Source organism: Abramis brama, assembly GCF_963993115.1.
Source record: "Abramis brama genome assembly, chromosome: 4".
In the NCBI taxonomy this organism is placed as follows: Eukaryota; Metazoa; Chordata; class Actinopteri; order Cypriniformes; family Leuciscidae; genus Abramis; species Abramis brama.
Genome location: NC_139966.1, coordinates 237,501 through 265,227, shown reverse-complemented (window position 1 = coordinate 265,227; position 27,727 = coordinate 237,501). Strand labels below are relative to the sequence as shown.

General features: G+C 41.9%; 2 protein-coding genes across 2 annotated transcripts in view; both read left to right on the top strand.

The window, feature by feature from the left end:
- The window catches only part of LOC311081544 (uncharacterized protein), a 300,285-nt gene that overhangs the window by 172,450 nt on the left and 100,108 nt on the right, over nucleotides 1-27,727 (top strand). The window lies entirely within an intron of this gene.
- Nucleotides 24,161-25,796, top strand: LOC311080669 (uncharacterized protein; the record flags this gene model as incomplete). The annotated part of the gene is made up of 4 exons (XM_084110754.1): nucleotides 24,161-24,221; nucleotides 24,301-24,472; nucleotides 24,713-24,861; nucleotides 25,368-25,796. 4 exons carry the CDS (start codon nucleotides 24,161-24,163, stop codon nucleotides 25,544-25,546), a joined length of 561 nt encoding a protein of 186 aa, XP_083966880.1. The 3' UTR covers nucleotides 25,547-25,796.

Genomic DNA, 27,727 nt, shown 5'->3' with positions numbered 1-27,727 from the left:
AGCTGAGCTCCCTCTCTCGCTGTTGTTTTCACTGCTTTCAGGTGAGTTTAGTCTCTAAAATCACACAAATAATACACACAACTGTTCTTGACACTTCTCTTACTTGTAATTGACACGCTTCTGTTGAATATTTACTTTATAGAAATGGTTTAGTGTCTTCAGAAAAAGTCCGTTAGCATCTCAACCGTTTTCAGAAGAGGTAACGTTAAAGTTATGCTAACTTCATAGCTTGAGCTTTTGATATGAACGTTTAGGCTTTTAATCACATCTAATGGGTAGATGAGAGGTTTTGATAGTTTTGTAAAAAATAAATTAGTTTGGAAGTGAGCTAATTTATTTAACATAAACGTATGTATTTAACATAAACGTACTCGATGACGTCACTTACATGGAGTGTGAAAATTGGCTGAAACTAGCTCAATGGTTAACACAAATTGATAAAAATAGTTCTGTGATTTCAGCAGCAACAAAATTATCCTTCTACAACAGAGGGGAAGCTCCACGACTTCAACATTTCTGAAGCTGCTGCCAGAGAAGTTGGAAACAGGTGAAGTGAGGAAGCTCATTAAATAACTTCATATCCATTTTCTCACAATATTTTGTCACCTAACTTACTGTATATCACCATGCATCTGTTATTTTCTTATTTTTTAAATTCTCATAGTTACATTTACGTTTATTTGTTTAATTTATTTTAAGAAAGTTTTGACATCCAAAAGTATGTGACACTGTATGAGCAATATGAATAAGTAAAACTAAAACCATAGATGAAACATTTATGATTATTATCAGTGTTGAAAACAGTTGTGCTGCTTCATATTTTTGTGTTTTTCAGGGTTATTTGATGAATGAAAGAAAAAAAGCAGCATTTATTTGAAACAGAAATCTTTACTCTCTCTTCTGGTCAATTTAATGCATTCCTTGCTGAATAAAATATGATTTTTTTTTATTATTATTATTTTTTACTCTGTTTATATAATATGTTGGGTCTATTAAACAATGAATCCTGGAGAGAGAAAAAAGAAAATGGATTAAACTGTTACATTGGTTTGCACAAAAAGATTAATCAGCACAACTGTTTTCAACATTGATAATACTCAGAAATGTTTACTACATTTGCACTGTAAGAATGTATAGTATTCAAATATTAAAATGCTGACTCGTTAGGCCATGTTTTCTCATTAAAATCAGATGATTTGAATGTAAGGGAATAACTCTAGAATAACCTTCCTGATAATGTCTGGGGCCCAGAAACACTATCCTAATTTAAATCTAGATTAAAGACATCTCTTTAGCCAAGCATTCAATGAACACATCTTATAATCTTGCACTATATGATGAAATAGTAAAAAGTTCACATGACCATCTTTTGCCTGAAATAATATGAACAGCAGCAATGCTAATCTTTCTCCTGTTGTCTCCTTGTTTCCATCTCACGATGCTCAGCATATTTTACTAGAGATTACAGCAGCTCCAGTTCAGATCCAGCCTCACTTGGGAAGACTTCTAATGACATCAACACTCTTGAAGACAATGTGTTTAAACAATTTTCAGATGTTAAATGATATTTTAAAGTGTTTAAACTAATTTAAGTTTTTATGTCAGGTGTTAAAACAAAAATATTATGTATTGTAGTTGTACCACCTGACATGGAAAGTGTACCTGTTATGGAGTTGAAGGATGAACCCAATAGCAGACAGTTTGCAGGACACACAAGGTTTATTATATACAAATAATGGGGAAAACAAAGCCCACGAGGGAGCAAAACAAGACAAGACAGGACAACGAGTCACTAAACTGGACTATGACTTGACATAACTAGACTACAAACAAATAGCGAATACAGAAACAGAACTTTCTCTTGATGACACTCTTGACAGGGTACTCACAGATATGAACAAAGTCTCACAAAGAAAGATAGCAGATAACAAGACGGGGTGGAATCTGACACAGGAACAGAAACAGAAAGCGGCGGGACAGGAATCTTGACGGGGGACACAGGAGGCGACACAACAGGAAACAAGACAGGGGATGCTGCGGGAGACTGTGGAGCAGAAGCTAGAACTGAGCTCCCCGAAGCCGGCTCAGTACCAACGTTCCACATCTCTGAATCGGGGAGATTGTCGTCTGCAGCTGACTGGGGTACGGCGCTCACGGCAGCTGACTGGGGTACGGCGCTCACGGCAGCTGACTGGGGTACGGCGCTCACGGCAGCTGACTGGGGTACGGCGCTCACGGACTCAGTGGACTCAGGACAAGAAGATATGACTGACTTGACGGGGACTTCAAGAATTTGGACAAGACGTTTAAGGTATTCAGACAATGCTTCGGCAGCGACGAGGACAGGCATCTTTTGATGAGCTGAAACCGACCGCAAGACAGCTTCAGCAGCTGAATCGGCCGCGACCCTCTCTGCAGTGCTCACGACAGCAGACTCTGGAACCGTGCCTTCAATAGCGGGCTCTGGGACAGCGCTTGCAGTAGCGGGCTCTGGGACAGCGCTTGCAGTAGCGGGCTCTGGGACAGCGCTTGCAGTAGCGGGCTCTGGGACAGCGCCTGCAGTAGCGGGCTCTGGGACAGCGCCTGCAGTAGCGGGCTCTCGGACAGCGCCTGCAGTAGCGGGCTCTGGGACAGCGCCTGTGACAGCGCTTGCAGTAGCGGGCTCTGGGACAGCGCCTGCAGTAGCGGGCTCTGGGACAGCCAGAGACGAAGGACGGGAGGCTCCCCTCCTCCTCTTCTTTCTCCTAGGTTGCCGTGCGGAAGTCATAGTTGGACTAGTGGCCGGTTGGAGAAGCTCCGCGGGGATCGTAACTGGTGCTGGAAGGGTAGTCTCAGGCAGCGCTGACTCGGTCGAGGATGACTCCGACGGAGAATCCCAAGAGATCCGTCTCCCTCGTTTGCCACGGAGATCGGTGGGTGTGGATGAAGCCTTGGGAGAAGAAGCGGAGAGAACCTGATCCCCTTGAGTGACAACGGCCAGGACACGACCCTCCGGGACCACTGGCAGCGAGGCGGGTGAAGAGAAGATGGAGCCCCGCAACTCCCTTCGCGACAGGCAGTCCACCATGTCAGCAAACGGGCAGTCTACCAACCTCTCCCGTTCAGCAAGAGGCGGAGGAGCGTTGAGACCCGCTATGAAGTAGCGGTTAAGAAGGATGTCAGGAAGGAAGAGTCTCTTCTCATGAGCGACCCGAGCGTACTCTTTAACCCTCTGGGGACCAAAACGCGCGGGCGCGTTTTGCTCGTTTTTTTTTTTTTAGCAATGAAAATAAACACTAAATGCTCTGTTAATTTTGATCTTTCATTTTCGTGTAATACATCAATCGATCCTGTTCAGTTTCTATTTTTTTTCTGTATACTTACAATAAAAATAAAGTGTTTTGCTTTTTGACAAATAAAGAAAAATTAACATGATGCGATTTCTGCCTTCTCTCAGTCAGTAAACTCCCATTTGAAACGCGTTCGAAAATTATCTATAACTCCGCGAAAATTCAGTCAAACAGGCAAACAGACCCACGGGCATAAAGCTTGAGATCGCAGCTTTTAAATGAAGTAATTTATATAGAAAACAAATATTCTCAGCTTCTGTAATCTGTATAAAAAGAGAGCGACTCCAGTCGAGCTCATTACGAGCCATTCAAAAGTAATTTGACCACTCCCCGGAGAGCGTGTGCTATTCAAATGCAAATTCTGAGAACCATTTCAGTCTGTGAAACGCCCCCACATCAGCTGTAAACAAAGCGCGTTGCAATCGAGTGAGGCATAATATAGCCTACCTTATGGAGAAAAGATTCCTCAGAACAGTGCTGATATGAGGAGCAATATCTCCTGATATGAGGAGCAGATCCCGCTGAGGAGTGAGGTAGGCTGTTTTCTTTTCTCAAGTGTTGATGTGGAATAACGTTATGGAATAACGTTAGTGTAGGCCTATGCAAACCGCAAAAAGATGAATCGCATTTCTATAATATGACTCGCCTTTCTGTGAGATGAATGAAGGGTACATATTTGTAAAGACTAAATATGAATCGCGCGTCTGTGTGTGAAAGAATAAACTGCTTTGCTATAGCCTACTGAGATGAGTAAAAATCGACTGGAATATGTTGAAATAAAATGTATTTGTATAAGCAACGTATTAAACTGCAAATTAGCATTTATATGCCTTAATATTTCATAAAAACAACGTTACAGTCAGTCACTTGTTGACTAGATTTGGGTACAGTTTTTAGGCTACTGTAGAATATACTGCCACATCAAATAAGCTTTTGTTTAGCAATTTCTGCTCATATCTAACGTTATATATATATATAACTATATATATATATATAACTATATTATTTATATATATTATATATATTTATATATATTATATATATTATATATATTATATATATATATATATATTTGCTATATTCAAACTAATGAATACATATGATAAAATGTAGGCCTATAATCTTTTTTCTTTTTCTTTTTTACAAAGAAAGAGTACACTTGAAATATTGTTGAAATTGTAATTATTGTTGTAATTGTAACATTTTTAATAAAATAGCAAAACATATTTACAAGATAGATGTAAGTGAAATCTTAAATGGTCAATATAAGTCTTCTTCTAAATACATCTTTTGTCCTTGCATTGTGGCTCAGTCAGTGTCACACCTGAATGAATGGCTAATTATGCAGAGTCATTATGCAGAGTGGGTGGGACATTGTAATCTAAGGTGTAAACTACTCCTCCCCCTCGCATATTGGCTTTCCAAGCAAAACCTGTTTTACACCATTTAAATCAATGTTTTTTTTTTTTGTGAATGATAAAGCAAGACTGTTTTTACATAATTTTGAAGCTAGAACTCAAAGGGTATTCGATAGAAGGATTGGACTGTAATAGGTGATGATTTATTATTTCTAGCTTTCCTCAATGGGGTGTCGATCAGAACACAATGGATTGAATCAGTTCCATGCAAAGGTGGTTTATTGTTGACAGTTTCGGCTATGCACAACACAGCAGTACACAGGTTGCTTAAAGTATTTAGATGTGTGTGTTTGTGGTCTACAAAGGGAAAGAAATAAAGATATATATTAACAAATGTCTCTAGTATTATTATTATACAAACATTACTTCCAAATCTACATTTCTCAAATAAAGAATTATCAAGTTCGATTCTATATTAAATAAAGAAATCAATATATAAGCAACGAAAATATGTAACACCGCCACCCGGTGGTCAGAAATGGCATAACATACAAAACCGAAACTAAATCTGAGGTAATTTAAAAGAACGGCACATAATCATACAGATCGCGTCCTTAAACTTGAAATAACAAGAGTTTCAAATACTAATGTAACGATCACACATACATATGTACAAATCAAACACTGGATGCAATATAAATATTATAAATTGCAAGTAATATCGAACATAAACGGCACATTCACGAGCCCTCAACCTCACGCGATTAACGGATTCATCTCTCTTAAACATGCATCACTTTATGAAAGTATGACATCAAGGCTTTACAGCTCCTTAACAAGTACTGATCACCAAACTAGGTAAACAGTCAACTTACATATATTTATTGACGCACTTTGCACACACAGTCTTGCTTGTACAGTCCCGCTCGTACAGTCCCGCTCTCTGCTGATGATGACTGACAGTAAGTAGCGCATGCGCACATGACTCGGCCTTTCCAACACAGCCGCCCCCAAATTTGGTTACAAATTTGCTCCATTAAAAGGCCGACACTATATGGACTACCGTTAGTCACTTGTGTGGCTTTCATCCCCTTCATCTCGGATCTCTGGAAGAACAATCAGTCGAGCGATGGGTCTTGTGTAGACTTTGTCCTTAATCTGCACCTCGACCGTTCGAACTCGATTATCAGCCCCAGGAAAGACATTAAGTACTCTCCCGATCTGCCAGAATGAACGGGGTAACTGAGTGTCAACAAGCATGACAACTGTCCCGGGTTTGATGTCTACTGATGGATTCTGCCACTTTCCCCTGGCCTGCATGTCAGGTAAGTAATACTTTATGAAGGCCGTCCAGAATCTGTCAGACAATACTTGTGAATGCCTCCATCTCCGTTTTCCTAGGAGCTCAGACACTGGATATATGACTTGGGGTAGGGACCCATCTGGCCGCCCCATTAGAAGGCAGTTTGGGGTGATCGGATCTGCATCAGCAATGTCTGCTGAAACGTAACCAAGAGGTTTGGAGTTGAGGATGGCCTCAATCTCTATGAGGACAGTTCGAAGCACTTCTTCAGTTACTGATTCTGAGCCCAGGGTTGTATAAAGTGCGGCCTTTACCGAACGAATCTCGCGTTCCCACACCCCTCCAAAGTGTGGAGCAGCTGGAGGATTGAAATGAAAGCTAATTTGTTGCTTCGCTAGCTGCTGTTGCAGATCACCACTGAGCTGACTGAAGGCTTCTTTAAGCTCTCTCTCACCACCTCGAAAGTTGGTGCCTTGGTCCGAATATAACTCTGCAGGTTTCCCGCGGCGACCTATAAACCGACGTAGTGCCATGAGAAAGGCATCACTATCTATTGATGTCAGCACCTCAAGGTGCACTGCCCGGGTGGTCAAGCACTTAAATAAAAGTCCCCACCGCTTCTCCATCCGACGACCTATTTTGACCAGAAGAGGCCCAAAGCAGTCCATTCCGGTTGAATGAAAAGCAGGCTTGAACAACCGAAGTCGTGGTGGAGGGAGATCAACCATCTTCTGGGAGGCTGGCTTCGACCTCCATTTACAGCATTCAAGACATGTTCGCTGGTGCTTTCTCACTGCCTCTCTCCCTTTCAGTATCCACACATTTCGACGGAGCTCCGCAAACACTCGCTCTGGTCCTGGATGGAAAGACGAGCATCATATTCCTTTATGAGTAGCTGAGTGTTAGGGTGACTGGAATCCAACACGATAGGGTGTACTGTGCTTGGGTCTAATCCTTCCACCCGCCTTAATCGTCCTCCAACCCGTATTACCTCACTGGTTCTGTCGAACTCTGGGGAGAGACAAAGTAAGCGGCTGCTAGAACGAACAGGCTTACCACTCTTCAACAGATGGCAGTTTTCATGAAAACAATCCATCTGGACCTGTCTCAGTGCGGTCAGTTCTGCCTTCTGGTAAGCACTGGCTGAAGGGGAGCCACTTTGTTCTGCCGCCCCGTGCAACTCCTGTGCTACTGCTTCGACCAAGTCTTTCCAGCTACTAAACTTACTACCATCTGCTGTCACTGGTGCTGAGTTAATCACGCCACAGAAGGCACTTCGCTTTAATTCCGTAGCGTCATCAGGCACTAAGCTGTGCATAACTGGTGGTGCTGGCCAAGTACTCTGAGGTTGGAGGAGGAATTTTGGCCCTTGGCTCCACCGATTGGGTTCAATAAGGTCCTTCAGGCTCTTACCACGGGTAAGATCATCCGCAGGGTTCCTGACAGAGTCAATGTAATTCCACCCTTTAAGGTCAGTCAATTCTTGAATCTCTGCCACCCTAGTGCCCACAAACACCTTGAAGCGGCAGGATTCGGAATGTAACCAGTGGAGGACAGTTGTTGAATCTGTCCAGAAAGTGACCTTCTGGATCTTCAAGGTGAGCTCATTTTCAGCCAGCTTGGCCAACTGCGCTCCTATTAGAGCAGCACACAGCTCCAGTCTAGGAATTGAGCACTGCTTACGTGGGGCAACACGTGATCGGGCCATGAGGAATGAAAGGTGTACCTTCCCGCATGGATCTTCTGAGCGAAGGTAAGCGACTGCCCCATAAGCCTTCTCAGAAGCATCGGTGAAGATATGGATTTCCCGAGTGACCTCTGAGTTGTCCATGCTGGATGGAATGTAGCACCTAGGGAGTACTACAAGAGGTAAGTTCTGAAGCTCAGCTTCCCACACCTTCCATGCTTGCTGGAGATCATCGGGAAGTTGTGGATCATCCCAGTTCCTGTTCTTAATCCAGAGCTGTTGAACAATCACCTTGGCTCGTGTGGTGAAAGGAAGAATGACACCAAGGGGGTCATACTGACTTGCTAACACACGATATATGTTCCGCATCGTCAGAGCACTGTAAGTAACAGGTCTATGCTTAAATCCTAGGTGGTCCGACTCACAGTGCCAATTCAGTCCCAAGGTGGATTCACGTGGGTCTTCTTTATTATGTGAAAGCCACAGCTCTAGCTTGGGAGATCTGGCTTCTGGTGGCAAGTGACTGACGACTTCTTGCGCGTTGCTGGCCCATTGACGGATATCAAACCCTCCGGACGCTAGCAGCTGACGAAGTTTGTCTAGTAACTGCCGTGCCTCTTGAGCAGATGGGAAGCTCTGTAGACAGTTATCCACATAAAAGCAGCGTTCCACGGAATGTCTCACATCTTCATCCGCTGTGCTGTGCGATGAGACATGTCTTTGGAGGGCGAAGGATGCACAGCAGGGACTGCACGTGGTTCCGAACGGCAGCACCTGCCATTCATAGATGTCAGGGGGATCGCCGCGTCTCATGCCACGCCAGAGAAAGCGCAGGAGGGGTTTGTCCTCAGGTAAGAGCAGAACTTGGTGGAACATTCCACGTATATCACCGCTGATAGCCACACAATGCTCCCTGAAACGAAGTAGAACACCTAACAGAGAAGGGCTCAAGGTTGGACCAGGCATCAAGGAATCATTAAGGTTCAGTCCTTTATATTGGAAAGAGCAATTGAACACAATACGGTCCTTATCATTGTGGCTGACTAAGTGGTGCGGGATATACCAGGTCTCCCCTGTCATAGTGCTTGCAGCAGCTGAGAGTTTGGTAACTGCTCCATTCAGTTCTAGCTTTTCAATTTCAGCATTGTACACGGCTGCTTTCTCTGGATTTTGGGTTAGTCGTCGTTCCATACTCCGGAGACTTGGAACCACAGCCTCTTTCGGAGCACAAAAGGAGGGTGAATCCTTTCTGCGCAACAAGGGTGTCGCGTAGCGTAAAATTCCATTCACCTCCACACGAGTTGTCCTGGTCTCTAAGAGGTTAATGGCATCCTGGTCCTCCCTGGACCTTGTCACCTGCTTTTCACAACGAAAAGGCAAAACATCAAGTTGCCATAGCCTTTCAACATCTCTTTTGAGTTCTAGTTCCGCAGGGGTGAGAGACAGGAAAAGGCACTGCTGTGGCTGCAACTTGGTCTCCAAGATCTTGGCTGGTCCCTGCAGTGTCCATCCTAGCCTTGTCTTTATGGCAGCCGGACCACCAAGTGGACCAATTCGAACAGGTGCAATTGGTGTGATTAGATGGGTGTTATCAGCTCCGATGAGAAGTAAAGGACTCACTCTTTCAAAGGCCTGCAGGGGGAGATCTTTAAGATGCTTGTACTTCTCCAGCAAACTGACAGGATAGGAGTAATCGGCCAGACCAAGACGTTTCGCAGTGAATGCTGCATTGATCTTAAAGGTCTTCTGTGGTTGAGTGGCAGGAGATATGTGGAAGGTAACCGTGGTACCACTGATGGTCTGCACATCTTGGCGGATGGTCCGCAAGGCTATGTTTTCGGCTTGACCTTGTATACCAAGCTCATGGGCGGCATCAGGAAGAAGAATAGTGCGCTCGGACCCATCATCCATGACAGCATAGGTGTCGAGCGTCTTGCCTCCATAGCGCAGCAAGACCCGGATGACCTTTAGGAGAACACGCCTGCAGTCAGTGGGTCTGTCCAAGTACAGTGTCTCAGTGGTTGAACTAACAAGGCAGGAACCTTCTCTGGTACTCTTTGTGTTGACCTCATGCAAGATTTGTAAGTGCTTCCCTTTGCAGATGCTACAAGGCTTCTTGAGTGTGCACTGGGCTGCTTGGTGTGCACGACCACAGCGCCAACAACGATGATTGGTCTGGATCCATTCAATCATTTGCTGTTTATCAAAGGACTTAAAAGTGGGACATTGACTAAGATAATGGTCCTCATTATCACAGTAAGGACAAAAAGCTCTAGGTGGGAGTTTAGGTTTCTCCGCTTTAACTGGTCTAACTTGAGACGGTGCTGAGGGTATCTTTGTGGCAATGTCGTCCGCTCCATGAAGAATGGTAGCTGAACGGGCAGTGGGTTTGGTTTCTCTCCAGCGTTCTGGTCTCTGGCTCTTGTAACTGATCTGTGACTCACTGCTTTGACACCAGGCCTCATACTGGAGCCACTCGGAAAATTCACGAAGGTTATACACAAACCCAGGACGGTGGTACATCTGTCTTCGGAATCCTGATCTCATTTCAGCAGGTAACTTACTCAGCAGTCTCTCTACATGTGACCCACATCGAAGCTCGGCTTCACCTTCATCTCCAAGAGTTTCCAACATACCCACCAAAGCCCTAGTCTGTAGAGCAAATTTGTCAAAGGCCTCAGTATCTCCTCGTCGGATATCTGGGGAATCCATCACTTTGGCAATCTTCTTGAGTGCCAACTTGTGAGGCTGGCCAAACCTTTCATTCAGAGCAGCCATGGTAGCAGAGTATGGAAATGGTGAATTGAGATAGGAATCTGCCACCAGACGAGCTTCGTCTAGCTTCAAATGATCCAGCAAGATTTGGTACCGGAACAGTTCTGTGGCATCTGATGGTAGAAGGTTCTCAAGAGCTATCTTTAAACGAGTAAACTCACTGGGGTCCTTAGTACAAAAGTTGGGTATGGTTGGCACTGGACCTCGGTAAGTGGTTTCTTGTCTTACAGGATTCAGGTTAGAGGCATAAGGATCTCTGTGTACTAACTGTGGCCCTGTGGGTTGCTGGGACTGAGAACGCACCTGTGTAGGATAATCTAAAGTCTCTCTAGGGGACTTGTACGATGTTCTGGAATGCCAGTGAGGGACAGGAGTATCTGCTTGGAGGCCCGGCATAAGAAGAGCTGTTCTCTGATAAAGAGGGTGACTTGGGTTTTCAGGATGTTGCCAGGAAGGGAAATCATAGCCAGCACGTTCACCACACATGGTTGGCTGAATGTGTGATTTAGTAGGTGCTGCCGCTAAGATCTGATCTTTCATTATCTGAAGTTCACCCATCATTGTTCCCAGAATGTCTAACATTTTAGAGTCACCTGTTGTAGCAGGAAGGGGCTGGTGTGGCTTTAGAGGTGGCGCTGTTGTGTAGTCTGGCTGGCGACGCTTACCATAGGTAGGTGGGGGCAAAGATGTAGACACCATGGAGTGTGGATGGTAGGATACCGTTCCAGGATGTGGGAGGAGTCTATCCTGTGCAGGGAAAGATGTACTTGGCAACGGAGTGGACTGATGTTCTTCCCATGGCCGATGATATGGAGAAGTCTGAGGACTATTAACTGGCTGCACTGGGGCGTAGCTGGCGCTAGGTTGTTGCAGTTCTATGTTATCCATTCCTTGGAAAAAAGGATCCCTTTCCCCGACTATGGGCGACCATTCATCCACTGTGTCCCATGGACCTTGACTTATGGGACTCGATACTCTGGTAGAAGGTGAAGGGATGTTCACTGCAGCATCTCCAAGCCACTGTGTATGCTGTGTTGTGTGAGGCGACACCGGCTGGCTGCCTGCTCTACGATGTACAGTCGTAAGATCATAATCTCTAAGGTAAGCAGGAAGATGAACTTGACGTTTGGGTCTAACAATCTGAGAAGATGCTTCTTCAGGTTGCATAGTGATACTGATCAATTCTTTGTCCATGAGGAATGCCAGCTCCGGCTCGAAGGACCATTTATTCGATAGAAGGATTGGACTGTAATAGGTGATGATTTATTATTTCTAGCTTTCCTCAATGGGGTGTCGATCAGAACACAATGGATTGAATCAGTTCCATGCAAAGGTGGTTTATTGTTGACAGTTTCGGCTATGCACAACACAGCAGTACACAGGTTGCTTAAAGTATTTAGATGTGTGTGTTTGTGGTCTACAAAGGGAAAGAAATAAAGATATATATTAACAAATGTCTCTAGTATTATTATTATACAAACATTACTTCCAAATCTACATTTCTCAAATAAAGAATTATCAAGTTCGATTCTATATTAAATAAAGAAATCAATATACAAGCAACGAAAATATGTAACACCGCCACCCGGTGGTCAGAAATGGCATAACATACAAAACCGAAACTAAATCTGAGGTAATTTAAATGAACGGCACATAATCATACAGATCGCGTCCTTAAACTTGAAATAACAAGAGTTTCAAATACTAATGTAACGATCACACATACATATGTACAAATCAAACACTGGATGCAATATAAATATTATAAATTGCAAGTAATATCGAACATAAACGGCACATTCACGAGCCCTCAACCTCACGCGATTAACGGATTCATCTCTCTTAAACATGCATCACTTTATGAAAGTATGACATCAAGGCTTTACAGCTCCTTAACAAGTACTGATCACCAAACTAGGTAAACAGTCAACTTACATATATTTATTGACGCACTTTGCACACACAGTCTTGCTTGTACAGTCCCGCTCGTACAGTCCCGCTCTCTGCTGATGATGACTGACAGTAAGTAGCGCATGCGCACATGACTCGGCCTTTCCAACAAAGGGACAACATCCATTAGTCAAAAGTCTTGTGGACACATATTTAATATGTGTTTTGTGGTCTTAATTCAGCAACTTTCATTTAAATTTTTTCCAATAACCACGCATAAACATTATTCTCTTAAAAATACAAACATCTACATACACATTGCTCGCATATTATGGTAGCCCTGTTTGTGCTATATAGAGTGAATTTACACCTTTGCTATTAACATGTTTATAAATAACTGAAAAAAGCACAAATGTCAGAGCATGTCAGAACATCTCAAGGACCCCAAAAACAGCTTGGTCCCCAGAGGGTTAAATCATTTATAAATCGGGACTTTTATTTATTTATTTATTTTTATTTTATTTTATTTTTTTAATTGTTGATTTTTTATGTCAAGATTAAAATTACGGTTATTTTTATTACCAAGCTAAGAAGAAATAATAATTGGTAACGAATGTGAAAGTGGAAGTAAAACATAACAGTGATTTATTTTCAAGGCTTAAAATATATATAGATATTTTAAAAAAAACATATCAGCGATTTATTATGAAGATTAAAAATGAATAAAATACATTAACCTTGCTGTTTAATGTGTTACTTTTAAACACAATGTAAATACCATTGAAATAAAGTATTTTTCGAAATGGTACAAATATTTTTGTACCATTAAAGCATTTATTAATCGGGACTTTTATTTTATTTATTTATTTATTTTATTTTTTTAATTGTTGTTTTTTTATGTCGAGTTTAAAGTTATGTTTACTTTTATTACCAATCTATGAAGAAAGAATAATTGGTAACGAATGTGAAATTGAAAGTAAAAAATAACAGTAATTTATTTTCAAGGCTTAAATTATACAATAAATAAATAAATAAATAAAATAATTGTTTGTTGTGTTTATTCAGGATATGTATGTCTATAGTGTGTTAAACCTTGTTTTAAATAATTGTATTATCTGTCTTTAAGGGTTATTCAATGTAATAACAGTGATAAAATATTTGATTTTATTGAATAAAAATAAATCTGAAATCTCATAAAGTTGTATTTGCAATTTAAATACCAGTGAAGTAAAGAAACCGAGCATAACAAGTATTATTTAGATTTTTTATTAAACATTTAAAAATCGGGGCTTTTATCATGAAAATATATCTGATCAGTGAGTCACATGTAAATGACCTGTCAATCACCAGCGAACTCTTGGTAACCCTAACAGATCTCTTCAGGACTGAAAATATTTAAAATGGACATGCAAGTGCTTATATTTTTTTATTTTGGATTTGTAAAGTGTAGTCTATCTATGTATCTATCTATTGATCTATCCATCAATACATCTATCCATCTGTGAAACTTGAATTTATTAAGTTAAAAATTAATTTTTTTCCAGTAAATCAACTTAAAAGGTGAAACTAATATATTATATACAGTCATTACATGCAAAGTGAGATATTTAAAGGCTTTTACTTGTTATAATTTTAATATTATGGCTTACAGGGTTATTACACGTAAGAATAGTTGTAAAATATGTGATTTCATTGAAAAACATTTAATCTGAGATCTCATAAAGTTATATTCTTCAAGCCTTTATTTGTTATAATTTTATTATTATGGCTTACAGGGTTATTACATGTAATAATTGTTGTAAAATATGTGATTTTATTGAAAAAAAAAGTATCTGAAATCTCTTAAAGTTATATTCTTCAAGCCTTTATTTTTATCATTTTACTATTATGGCTTACAGGGTTATTACATGTAATAATAGTTGTAAAACATGTGATTTCATTGAACAAAATTTAATATTAAATCTCATAAAGTTCTATTCTTCAAGCCTTTATTTGTTATAATTTAGATGATTATGGTTTACTGCCTATGAAAAATGTTGCTCACATATTATAGTAGCCCTATTTGTGCTGAATAGTGTAATTACAACTTTGACATTAATATGTTTATTAATATTAATATGTTTGAATTACTGAAATAAATGAACTTTTGCACAATATTCTTTATATATATCCATCTATCCATCTATCTATTTTATTTAATCTATTTAATTTGTGTATTGTTCTTTCAGATGATTGTTTAGTTTGTATGTATTATATCATGTGTTTTTGTTTTCCAGATCGTTTGAAAGCATTCCTATTCACTGCTTGCAGTGCCACGAGCCGCAGGAGGACATTGCAGTTCATCTGGCCACTGTCTGCTTGAAAGACAGCACAGATGCTGAACGGGAAGCAGAGGTCCAGAGAGCAGAGGCTTCTGCTAGGGAGTGGATCCGTACCAGAAGGATCTGGGATTTTGCTGATATTACCACAATGTTTCCTGATAGGGGTTATCAGGTGACATTGACAAAGGAGCTTATTCGTCGTGGGTTTTTGGTCAGTAACCAGCCTGACATGGACCCCGGCTAAGAAGCTCATTCAACATCTGACCACCCTTCCTCTGCTGGTCTAAGCAGCACACATGATATTGACAGCCCTGTGGACAGGTAAGTGCAGTGTTGTTCGCAAACATTGTTTGCAGTGCAACTTCATCATGTCAGTATGACTGTTTGGGTCCCACTTTATATTAAGTGTCACTAATACCTGTGATCTTACATAGTAACCAGCCCAACATGGACTTTGGCGAAGAAGGTGTTCTTGGCGTTACCACGCAAAACTTTTGCGTTCCCTCGCAAAGATATATTTGTGTTCCCACGCAAAATCTGTTTTGAGCTCGGACAGACACTTCTGTTGTAATGTTCCGCACGTTAATAGAGCGTTTCATAGTGTTTGAACTTGGACTCAAATATAAAGAAATGCGGTCAGTGCTTAACAAAAATAATACACATTTAACAGAATCGATTGATGTATGAAACTCCTATGAAAATCAAAGTCAACAGAGTATTTATGAGTTTCTTTTACACTGATAAAAAAAAGCGAGCTGGTATCGCCGGCGATACCGCTGACCTCAGGGGGTTAATGACCTCCCGCATAAAGCTTTCTCCCATAAAACACGTTGTAATTTTTTTTTAAATCAATATATTGTCTTTTCTGAATGAGCAGTCAGGGTGATTTTCACATAGTTTTAGAGCAAATATTCTAGGTTACGTGATACAATTTTCAAAAGTCTTGTGAAGAAATATTCTTTTTTGTATTTTCACAAACCACGCATAAATGTCATTATCTCAAAACTACAAACTTTTACATACATGCTGCTGATATATTATTGTAGCAGAGTTTGTGCTGAATACAGTGTAATTAGACTTTAGCCATGAAAATGTCACAAGTAACAGAAATAAGCACAAATGTCAGAGTATATCAGAACACCTCCAGGGCCAGAAAACAGCTCAGACCCCAGAGAGTTAAAGGGATCATATAATGTCATTTTTGTACAAGCTAATATGATTCTTTATAGTTGGTACCGATCCTTTTTTCAGGAGCCGCTTCTTAGCAAAACCAGCTTTATACTGACCCTTGTTTGTAAAGCAGTCTGGTGAAATGATTCGCGCAAGCATGAAAGCATATACGTTGATCGTGGGGAATATTCCCTTCGAAAACAAACTCAGCCACTGCGTCTTCAGCGGTTCGGATTTAGGAACATCAAAATGACTGATGTGTTCGTTATTACACCCAAGAACAGAACACCACAATCGCTTAGACGCCATTCTGCTCAGCGCTCCAGCTATCAACAATGAACACGCTGGTCAGCTCGCTCACGAGGGCAGGTCTGTGTTAAACGCTGCTGTCAATCAACCATTGTGGGAGGGGCGTCAATTTTGTGACGTCACAAAATCGAACAGCTTGATTTGAGAGAGGAGGAAACATATAAGAAGATTTAAAAAAAAAAACACTGGATGGATTTTTATCATTTTATGATGGTTGTGTACAGGCACTGCCAACACACATTTCAGTACTATCAACTAGTAAAAGTGCATGTGCCATTATATGACCCCTTTAAGGATTTTGGTCCTCCAAAAGGTCTCGGTAAGAAAACATTGCAGTTAATTTTAATACCAGATAATATAAAATACTAAATTGTACCTTTTAACAGCTATTGACTGCACCATTATAATTATAGTTAATTCTTGAAACATTTAACTACATGCAAAGTATATTCAGTAACTCCAAATTTAATGTTTTCCTAATTACAGGAGTGGTTGCAACCAGAACCTTTCACCCAGATGATATTGTCTGTGATTACCATGGACAAGTCATCACAGCTTCTGAAGGGAGAGCAATAATGCAAAACCTTCATGATGAGGTACCTGTTTTTTTTTTTTTTTAAATCAGGTCAGAAAAGCCTATGCGTGGATGCACAAACATTCCCTTGTGTCTGTCACCCACAAGTAGATACGTTCGGTCGGCGTATAAATCACTCATCAAAAGCAGCAAATGTAAAGCCCTTTTGCTGCACTTTGAAGTTTGATGGTCAACAAAAGGAGGTAGTTTTGTTCAAAGCACTTGTTGAAATCCCTGTTGATTGTGAATTAAATTTTGATTATGGGGTCAATCGAAAATCTTTTCGTGGGGAAGGGTTAGACCTGGAATGGCTGGATGATTAGGCCCCATTCAAACCGGTATAACATTTAATTTGTTTACACATATTTTATAGTATATAAATATTTTATACACATTTTTACATTATATATAGTTAGCACATTTTATTAGAGTGTTTTTTCTTATGTTTTTAGTTGTAGGTAGTTAGGGTTAATTTTTTTATGTTTTATTGAATAAAAACCCACTTTAATTGTTATAAAGCACACAAGTTTTAAAAGTAAAAAAAACAAAAAAAATATATATATATTTTTAACCCAGCCTGGGGAGGGTTTTAACTCACTTATGGTGCACTTTGTCACGTTCACCAGTTAGTCACCAACTCATCACTACATTTCCCATTATACTCATTGGCCCTAACCTGCATTCACTTACTGACTCCTTACCTGCACAACGCCTACCTGAACGACTTGTCTTCACTCATCTGCTTCCTTCATCCATCTTCAATCATTGCCATGATCTGCATATCAAAACAGACATCTATCCTGAACACTGTATAAATCAGTTGCTCAACTGCTTCCATCATTTTGATCACATACTTCTGCAAATAAACTTGTTGATTAATTAACCTGTGTGAATCCTTTAACTGTGTTTAATAAAATAAATAAATATTTTTATGTTATTTCACCATACAGTGAGGAAAATAAGTATTTGAACACCCTGCTATTTTGCAAGTTCTCCCACTTGGAAATCATGGAGGGGTCTGAAATTGTCATCGTAGGTGCATGTCCACTGTGAGAGACATAATCTAAAAAAAAAAATCCAGAAATCACAATATATGATTTTTTAACTATTTATTTGTATGATACAGTTGCAAATAAGTATTTGAACACCTGTCTATCAGCTAGAATTCTGACCCTCAAAGACCTGTTAGTCTGCCTTTAAAATGTCCACCTCCACTCCATTTATTATCCTAAATTAGATGCACCTGTTTGAGGTGGTTAGCTGCATAAAGACACCTGTCCACCCCATACAATCAGTAAGAATCCAACTACTAACATGGCCAAGACCAAAGAGCTGTCCAGAGACACTAGAGACAAAATTGTACACCTCCACAAGGCTGGAAAGGGCTACTGGGGAAATTGCCAAGCAGCTTGGTGAAAAAAGGTCCACTGTTGAAGCAATCATTAGAAAATGGAAGAAGCTAAACATGACTGTCAATCTCCCTCGAACTGGGGCTCCATGCAAGATCTCACCTCGTGGGGTCTCAATGATCCTAAGAAAGGTGAGAAATCAGCCCAGAACTACACGGGAGGAGCTGGTCAATGACCTGAAAAGAGCTGGGACCACCGTTTCCAAGGTTACTGTTGTTGGTAATACACTAAGACGTCATGGTTTGAAATCATGCATGGCACAGAAGGTTCCCCTGCTTAAACCAGCACATGTCAAGGCCCGTCTTAAGTTTGCCAATGACCATTTGGATGATCCAGAGGAGTCATGGGAGAAAGTCATGTGGTCAGATGAGACCAAAATAGAACTTTTTGGTCATAATTCCACTAAACGTGTTTGGAGGAAGAAGAATGATGAGTACCATCCCAAGAACACCATCCCTACTGTGAAGCATGGGGGTGGTAGCATCATGCTTTGGGGGTGTTTTTCTGCACATGGGACAGGGCGACTCCACTGTATTAAAGGGGACATATCATGCTAAATCCACTTTTTTAGCCCTTCAGTGCATTTTGTTGTATATTTTTAGTGTTTAGAAGTATAGAAAATTTCAAATTAGTCTCTTCAGGTGTTTCTTTGATATCTTTATATTCTGTTTTGGCCTTATTTTTCAACCGGTTCCGATTTTTCTATTATCTATGACGTTTTGTGAACTATTACGTCACAGTATTTGCAGCGGAACTGCCAAATAAGGACATCGACTACCGGCCCAACACTTCGAGCAATCCGCCAAGTTTATTTCTCGCTACGAATTTGTAGTCCAAGTTCAAATATGCAGAACTAATGAGAGGGTAAGTCAAATTGTTCGGTTGTTGGATGTACTAACCCACACGCGCCATTACACCGTCTCCCAGCATCAGAACCTCTTCGGAGTGCCTGGTTGAGTTTTATTTTTCGCGGAAATATACCCACATCTGTGGGTAAAGTCATTTTTGTGTGCGCGAATCACTTCAGTGATAACTACTTCATCAACCTCCGCCAGTATAAAGAGGGATTTGCCGATCGACTTCGTCTGATGGAAGGGTCAATTCCTTCTATCTTTAGAGATGACGAACAGAGCACTTCGGTAAGCTGTAAAAAAGCTGTACTTTCCTTTCTTAAAACACATGGTGGTCAGGGTTTAGGAGTACTTTTGTCTTTTCTTTTCTTTTTAAGTACACGACTGTAGCAGTATTACTGTTGTTGAGTGTCATGATGACAATGGTTATTTAGCTGCTGTGTTTTCTGATGCTTTTCTAAACGTAGCATATTATCAATACAGATTTTTAGTGATAAGATTAGGATATAGTAATTTGTCTTGTTAGTGTGCTTGTTTTAACAAGAGAAATCAACTTTCACTTTATTTAGATGGCTAAACCAACAAGGCACAAACCAACATTTGCTGACAAAGGCTGTCAAACAAAACCCCAGATGTGCTCAGTTGGGACACAGCTTTCTATGAAAACACTCCTACCTAATGTCAAGAGTACAGGTTAGCAAAATGGGTTAACTGCTAGGCTGTACATTTTATTGGAAAAACAAAATTAAACTAATATAACAGTGTTGCTAATACTACTTTTTTTTTTTTTTACTCAAAGGCAAACTCAAAGGCACCCAAAGTGCTCAGATGTTGGAGTCTACACTTCAACTACTACCTTTGTGTGAACACATGCTTTCCTGTCCTCCACACCGGTTAAGCGACGCCGGTTGCTTGATATTGAGGAAGAAATAACGCCAATAAAGAGACCCTGTCTGGAGCAGACCGAAGTGGGTGTTGACTCTTTAGAGGGCAGCTCTACAATGATACAAAGCCCACATGATCCAACCTACAACCCTGAGGACTCCATAAGTGCTTTGACAGAGGATACTGGACACATGTAAGCATAACAATACCAGTAAATAATTTATGCACACTCTTTCATGAACTAGTTGTACTATGTACATTTATGTTTGCATGTTGTGCTTGTTTTTTTCTATAGCATTGACCCTTCTACACCGACCTACAAAATGCTTACTTATTGTATATGAAAAATGCCTCTTAGAACTTTTTGAGGTGTGCCCAGTGTGTCAACGAGGGACAAGGGTGCGTACCAGAACAGTTGGGACTTTTCTGTGTGTAGAGCTGTTACGCTGACAGCTGAAGCAGATGCAGAAGCAGGATCCAATTGCAGCAGGTTTTATTAAACAAACTCAAAAGATAATAAACTCAGACAGCGATACAGGAACAGGAACAGCCAACATACAACATTAAGAACTCACAAAGACTGAAACAAGACACAGGGCTTAAATACACAGACAGACAAGCTAAACAAGATAACAAGGGGGCGTGGCTAATGGAAAACACCTGAGAAGACTAATCAACATAACGGGGAACTGCTAAACATAGAATGAGACAGGGGAACACAGACATTAATCGTGACATAGCCCCCCCTCTATGGGCGGCTCCCGACGCCCATCAAAACAAAACAATAGTTCAGGAGGGTGGTGGAGCGGAGGCGGACCCGGGGGTGGGATGGAGGGCCAGGCCCGTGGAGTGGAAGAGGACCTGGAGACTGCGGCAAGACGGGAGGCCAAGGCGGATCAGGCTGTGCAGGCGACCAGGGCGGACCAGGCTGTGCAGGCGACCAGGGCGGATCAGGCTGTGCAGGCGACCAGGGCGGAGCAGGCAGTGCAGGCGACCAGGGCGGAGCAGGCAGTGCAGGCGACCAGGGCGGAGCAGGCAGTGCAGGCGAAGATGACCATTCAGGCGGCCAGGGCGGAGACGACCCTTCAGGCGGCCAGGGCGGAGACGACAGGCCATCTGGCGGCCAGGGCGGAGACGACCCTTCAGGCGGCCATGGTGAAGCAGGCTGAGGAGGTGGCCATGGTGAAGCAGGCTGAGCTGGTGACCATGGCGGAGAGGACCCTTCGGGTGGCCAAGGCGGAGAAGGCCCTTCGGGTGTCCATGGCGGTGAGGGCCCTTCGGGTGGCCACGGCGGAGAGGACCCTTCGGGTGGCCACGGCGGAGAGGACCCTTCGGGTGGCCACGGCGGAGAGGACCCTTCGGGTGGCCACGGCGGAGAGGACCCTTCGGGTGGCCACGGCGGAGAGGACCCTTCGGGTGGCCACGGCGGAGAGGACCCTTCGGGTGGCCACGGCGGAGAGGACCCGTCGGGTGGCCACGGCGGAGAAGACCCGTCGGGTGGCCACGGCGGAGAAGACCCGTCGGGTGGCCACGGCGGAGAAGACCCGTCGGGTGGCCACGACGGAGAGGACCCTTCGGGTGGCCAAGACGGGTCAGGGCTGGACGAGGCCAGCGATGAGGGCAGGTCAGGACTAGACAGGACCAGTGATGAAGAGGGCTTTGAGCTGGGCAGGACCAGCAACGAAGAGGGCTTTGAGCTGGGCAGGACCAGCAGCGAAGAGGGCTCTGAGCTGGGCAGGACCAGCGGCGAAGAGGGCTCTGAGCTGGACAGGACCAGCGGCGAAGAGGGCTCTGAGCTGGACAGGATCATCACAGACTCTGGCTCGGCGTCGGCGGCCATCTTGTCCAGAGACACTGGCTCGGCGGCAGCCATCTTGTCCGGAGACACTGGCTCGGCGGGCGTGACGTGAAGCTCTGGCTCGGCAGGACTGACGTGAAGCTCTGGCTCGGCAGGACTGACGTGAAGCTCTGGCTCGGCAGGACTGACGTGAAGCTCTGGCTCGGCAGGACTGACGTGAAGCTCTGGCTCGGCAGGACTGACGTGAAGCTCTGGCTCGGCAGGACTGACGTGAAGCTCTGGCTCGGTGGCGGCCATCTTGTCCAGAGACACTGGCTCGGCGGGCGTGACGTGAAGCTATGGCTCGGTGGCGGCCATCTTGTCCAGAGACACTGGCTCGGCAGGACTGACGTGAAGCTCTGGCTCGGTGGCGGCCATCTTGTCCAGAGACACTGGCTCGGCGGGCGTGACGTGAAGCTCTGGCTCGGCAGGACTGACGTGAAGCTCTGGCTCGGTGGCGGCCATCTTGTCCAGAGACACTGGCTCGGCGGGCGAAACGTGAAGCTATGGCTCGGCAGGACTGAAGTGAAGCTCTGGCTCGGCAGGACTGACGTGAAGCTCTGGCTCGACTGCGTAAATGACTGGTTCGGTGGTTTTGGTGGAACGTGGAGCAGACCTGCGAGCTCCCCGGACGGATATCCAAGCGGGGTCAAACACTTTAGACACCAGATCAGCACTGTTTGAAATAAGTTTTCGTGCTCTGGGCCATGTGATCTCAGCCACTGGTCCGAAACGGATACGGTGCTCAGCAGGGAGTGGTAATGTGGGTTTGCCTGGGCTGACAGTGTGAGCAGGTTTGGCTGGGCTGGGTGAATGTAGAGCATACTTGGGAGTAAAACTCTCCCAGCAGATGGCAACTGCTTCTCTCCAGTCCAGCCCCGAGAGATCGGGGAGTGGTCGAGGATCGACGCATCCGGCTCCGATTATATAACCAGTTTTTAAAGTTTCATCACTCAGATCACAGTTTGTAGCTAGCTCACAAAATTTCTCAGTAAACTCAAACAGATCGTGGCTTTCCTTCACTATCGCCGTGAGCCGATCCCAAAACATCTTGAAGGACGCGTACTGCTGGATCCATAAATGGTGAGTTCTTCTGTTACGCTGACAGCTGAAGCAGATGCAGAAGCAGGATCCAATTGCAGCAGGTTTTATTACACAAACTCAAAAGATAATAAACTCAGACAGCAATACAGGAACAGCCAACATACAACATTAAGAACTCACAAAGACTGAAACAAGACACAGGGCTTAAATACACAGACAGACAAGCTAAACAAGATAACAAGGGGGCGTGGCTAATGGAAAACACCTGGGAAGACTAATCAACATAACGGGGAACTGCTAAACATAGAATGAGACAGGGGAACACAGACATTAATCGTGACAAGAGCAGCGATGTCCACACTGTGATTTTGTAAGAACATGGAATAGTCAACCACTACATGGAGGCACCCCAGCAGGGAATCTACAGCTTTCAGTTGCTGTGTATTCCAATGGCGGCTCATTTTTCGGAGTGGAAAAAGTACTAACTTTACACTCAAAGCTTCAAAGTTGTAATGTGTTAAATATTGGCATATTGGAACATGTTTGTTTTTGCTTAGATATTCCGAGCAATGAGGCTGCAAATGTTCCAGCACAACACCTATTAGACGGCATGCCAGACTTTACATAGAGCCAGCTATTATATACAAGTGGAAGTCAACACAGGATGGTATAATGTAGAAGCTTAAAGAACAAAATGCCGTACTTGGTGGTGACATGAGGGCTGACTCTCCAGGTATGTACTGGTCCTCTATCATTATTATTATTCTTATATTTATGTAACAATTTCAGAGACCAGGATTGATGCAATTACTAATATTCATATTGTGAATCTCAAAGGACACACTGCAAAGTTCGGAAGTTACACAATGATGGATCTGAGGAGCCAGAGAGTCATTGACCTACAACTAATTCAAGTAATTAAAAATAACAGTGCATTTTCTCTGAGATTAAACCACATTGAATCATGTTTTTATTGTACTTGCAGAGCAATGAAGTGGGTGGAAGTTATCATATGGAGCTTGAGGGACTGAAACGCAGTCTTGGAGTTTTGAATGCACACAATTTATCTTTTGACTGTATTGTCACAGACCGGCATCCTCAGGTCCAAAAATACTTGAGAGAAGAAGCCAAGATCACCCACTACTACGATGTTTGGCACATAGAAAAAGGTATTTTATCAATGTCAATGATGAAATTATAGCTGTATATTGGCTGTTTTTTAAACATGTTTAAGTTTACTCAGTAAATAATTTATTTTCTTGTCTGTTTAACATTTTTTTGTTCTTTAGGGCTATCCAAAAAGATGGTAAATATAGCTAAATATATCTACTGGACAGCTGCTTCCTCAACCACCCCCCAGGAAAGAGTAGCAAAGTGGACCTCCATTCTTAACCATGTGCTAGACATTCACACACATGATGATCCTGCATTCCCCCAGTGTTTACATCCACTGCAAACTACACGGGATACAAAGCAATGGTTAAAACCAGGTGATTATTTTATTACCTTTTACTATTGAATTTATGTAGGCAATCAGTTTAATCTATATTTGTTATAGCTACACCTGCATTCTGCTGGCTGGAGAACTTGCTTACATCCAAGAGGATTCTCAAGGACGTTGAAAAACTCAGTCCCCACTTGCAGACTTCAGCTGTTGAAGCTTTCCACAGTATCATCCTGCTCTTTGCCCCAAAAATCAATCACTATCCTTTCCTGGGAATGCTGTGCAGGTAAAAAGTATTGCGAAGGCGTTATAATCGCTCAGTTCACTTTTTAAATTACTTAAAATACTTTAAATTCATCACACCTGCACTAACTGTCCTAAACAACACCCACAACAGGGGGCCACTGCATTTGTGTTTTTAGTTTGTTCAATGTTTGTATTCTGCGTGTTTTCTTATAGCTTTTAAATGTATTATGTTGAAAGATTAATTTTTTTTTTTACTATATATTCTTTTCTATTCTACTAGGCTGTACCTGGCAGCAATGCACTTCAATGAAAATTCTCACCGTCTGCAAGCTACCACCTCATATGGAGAGCCCATGTACAGAATGTCTTGCCCCAAGTACAAGAAGGGAGAAAGAACTTCTAAGCCCATCAAAACACCAGCAACCTTGAGTAAGTCTTTTAGGGACTATTAATGTTTCTGTGTGTTAATGTGGTAAATTAGATTTCAATAAATCTAAATCATTGTAGCAGCATTTTAATAACAATATAAAAAGTTTTAATTATAACATAATGACGTTCTCATGCAGAGTAATAACAATTGAACCAAAGCCACACAACAAAAATAAATAACTTCAATGCCACTATAAATGGCAGTGCGATAGAACATACTTAAAAGAATAGTTCACCTCAAAGTTGAAAACTGTGTCATCATTTACTCACCCTCAAGTTGTTTTAAAGCTGTATGAATTTCTTTCTTCTGCTGAACACAAAGATATTTTGAAGACTGTCGGTAACCAGACGGTTGTTGGTACCCAATGACTTCCATAGTAGGAAAAAAAATTCATACAGGTTAGAAACAACTTGAGGGTGAGTATATGATGACACAATTTTCAACTTTGAGGTGAACTATTCCTTTAAGCAAAATAGGTTATGGAAATTATTTTCTGTCATTACAGATTATGTCGACGACATCATGGAGCTGGTCTTTGAACAAGTTTTCCCTGATCCAACTCCGTATATAGATGAGGTAGAAAAGATCCCTATCCCACCAACACTCTCATCTCAGCATCCACGACCAGACAAGGCAACAGTGGTCTCCGCTTACGTCTCCCGCTTCAATCCCGGACCGGTCTGAAGCCCACATACTGTCCCTCATTGTCTGGAAACTCCTGCCGTATCCTCAAGACAACACAAGACGGCAGGACAACACGCACTTTCTGGCCCAGATATCCCCAGCACCAGGAAACAAAGTTCCTGTATGCACAATACCTGTAACGACTAAAACACAAAGAGGTGAAATTACTAAGTTTGCAATGAAAATTATTACAATATTTGTTTTCTTTGTATTTAGAAACTCTGTAAATTTGTATTTCAATAAATGGACTAAACAAAAATTCACTTACTGTACCATTCCTCTTAGATGTAATGGCCCATACTGTGCTTTGTAAACATTTATTGCATTTTGTAGAGAATACTCATTGAGACACACAGGCTCAAATCCAGGATGATCCACCATGCATGTCAGCTGACTGGATACTTCCTCCATTCGAGCCGTAACCTTACAAATGTTTAATTTATTATGGAGGATTGTGTATACTCTAACCTAATATGTACTAACAAAGCACACTGACCTTAGGAGTTTCTCGACAGCATCGATTTTCAACTTCAGTTGGCATAGTTGCACAGTTACCACAAGAACACCTGAACACATGATTGGAATAAAGATAAAAAACAAAAACGTCAGTTTTGTGGAGTAAGTAAATAAACCACATGTTGATGTAAAGTTAGCATATACGCATTATGAATATGAAGATTGCAGAGATATCGTAAAGGGCAGTTTCTGCTGACTTGATCCAAAGCACTGGTCAAGTACAGGTGTATCCTACATTATTTTATTTTTTTATTTTTTTACACGGCACGCTACTTTTACACAACAACAACAACATCAAACACCTACTTATGCTTCAAAAACATTTCTGTACACTACTTAGGCGCAGTTCACCCATGAGAAGCAGTTGCCAAGATAGCAGTTTAGTCCTTATAATTTACAATATTGATTACATTTTTAACAGATTGTGTTCAGCATGTTCAGAACAAACATAAAAAATGCATCTAAAATTTTATCCCTGGACTATAAACTTTAGATTATAAATTAACATAAAAAGTTCACTATTACTTTAGTGCTTTTCTTTAATAGTTTATAATAACTTATATATTATTTTGTGAGTGTTAAATAGTCATTGTAAAACAAGCAGTATTACAGGTGCTTCCCAATAAATTAGAATATTGTGAAAAAGTTCATTTAATCTTAGGAATTCAACTTAAAATGGAAGACGGCTGTGTTAAATCTATATATGTATAAAGCACAGTCCAGAGTCAATGCAGCCATCTTCCAGGACATTTAGAGCACTTCATGCTTCCTTCAGCAGACAAGCTTTATGGAGATGCTGAGTTCATTTTCCAGCAGGATTTGCACCTGCCCACACTGCCAAAATAACCAAAACCTGGTTCAATGACCATGGGATTACTGTGTAACTGTTTGATTTCATGCAATATTCTAATTTTCTGAGATTTTGATTTTGTGTTTTCACAAGCTGTAAGCCATAATCATCAAAATTATAACAAATAAAGGCTTGAAATATCTCACTTTGCATTCAATGAGTCTATACAATATATTAAGTTGATTTCCTGAAATAAATGAACTTTTTCACGATATTCAAATTTATTGGGAAGCACCTGTATAGTAGTGGGCATGGATGGAGAAGTAAATTTAAATACAGTAACACACCATTGGGATACATCCATATGAAGACGTTGTTCAGGTTCGTCGTCTTCATTTTCATCTTGCGCCTGCGCCGGGTCCGACTCTGGCTCGAACATATAAGGCTGGATGTCCGTTGTTGACATTTTGTTAACGTTTTTCAAGTTTCTGTGCCGCTAGATAATCGTATCTCTGCTATTAAACTACAAAAATGACCAAACGGGGTGGAGTTGAACAGAGTGACGCCGCTGCAACCTGGAGAGGGGGCGGGGTATGAAGTGTCTCATTTGCATTTAAAGAGACCGCACCAAAACGAGTTGCTTTCAGACGCACACCAGAAAAGGGGTAGAAAAAGGGGCCTGTGGAGCTATAATAATGAGGAATTCAGACCCAAGCATTGCAGTTCCGCTTTATATAGACTACAAATGTATGATTTATATGTAAAAAGGAACAATTTAAAAGCATGATATGTCTCCTTTAAGGAGAGGATGACCGGGGCCATGTATTGCGAGATTTTGGGGAACAACCTCCTTCCCTCAGTTAGAGCATTGAAGA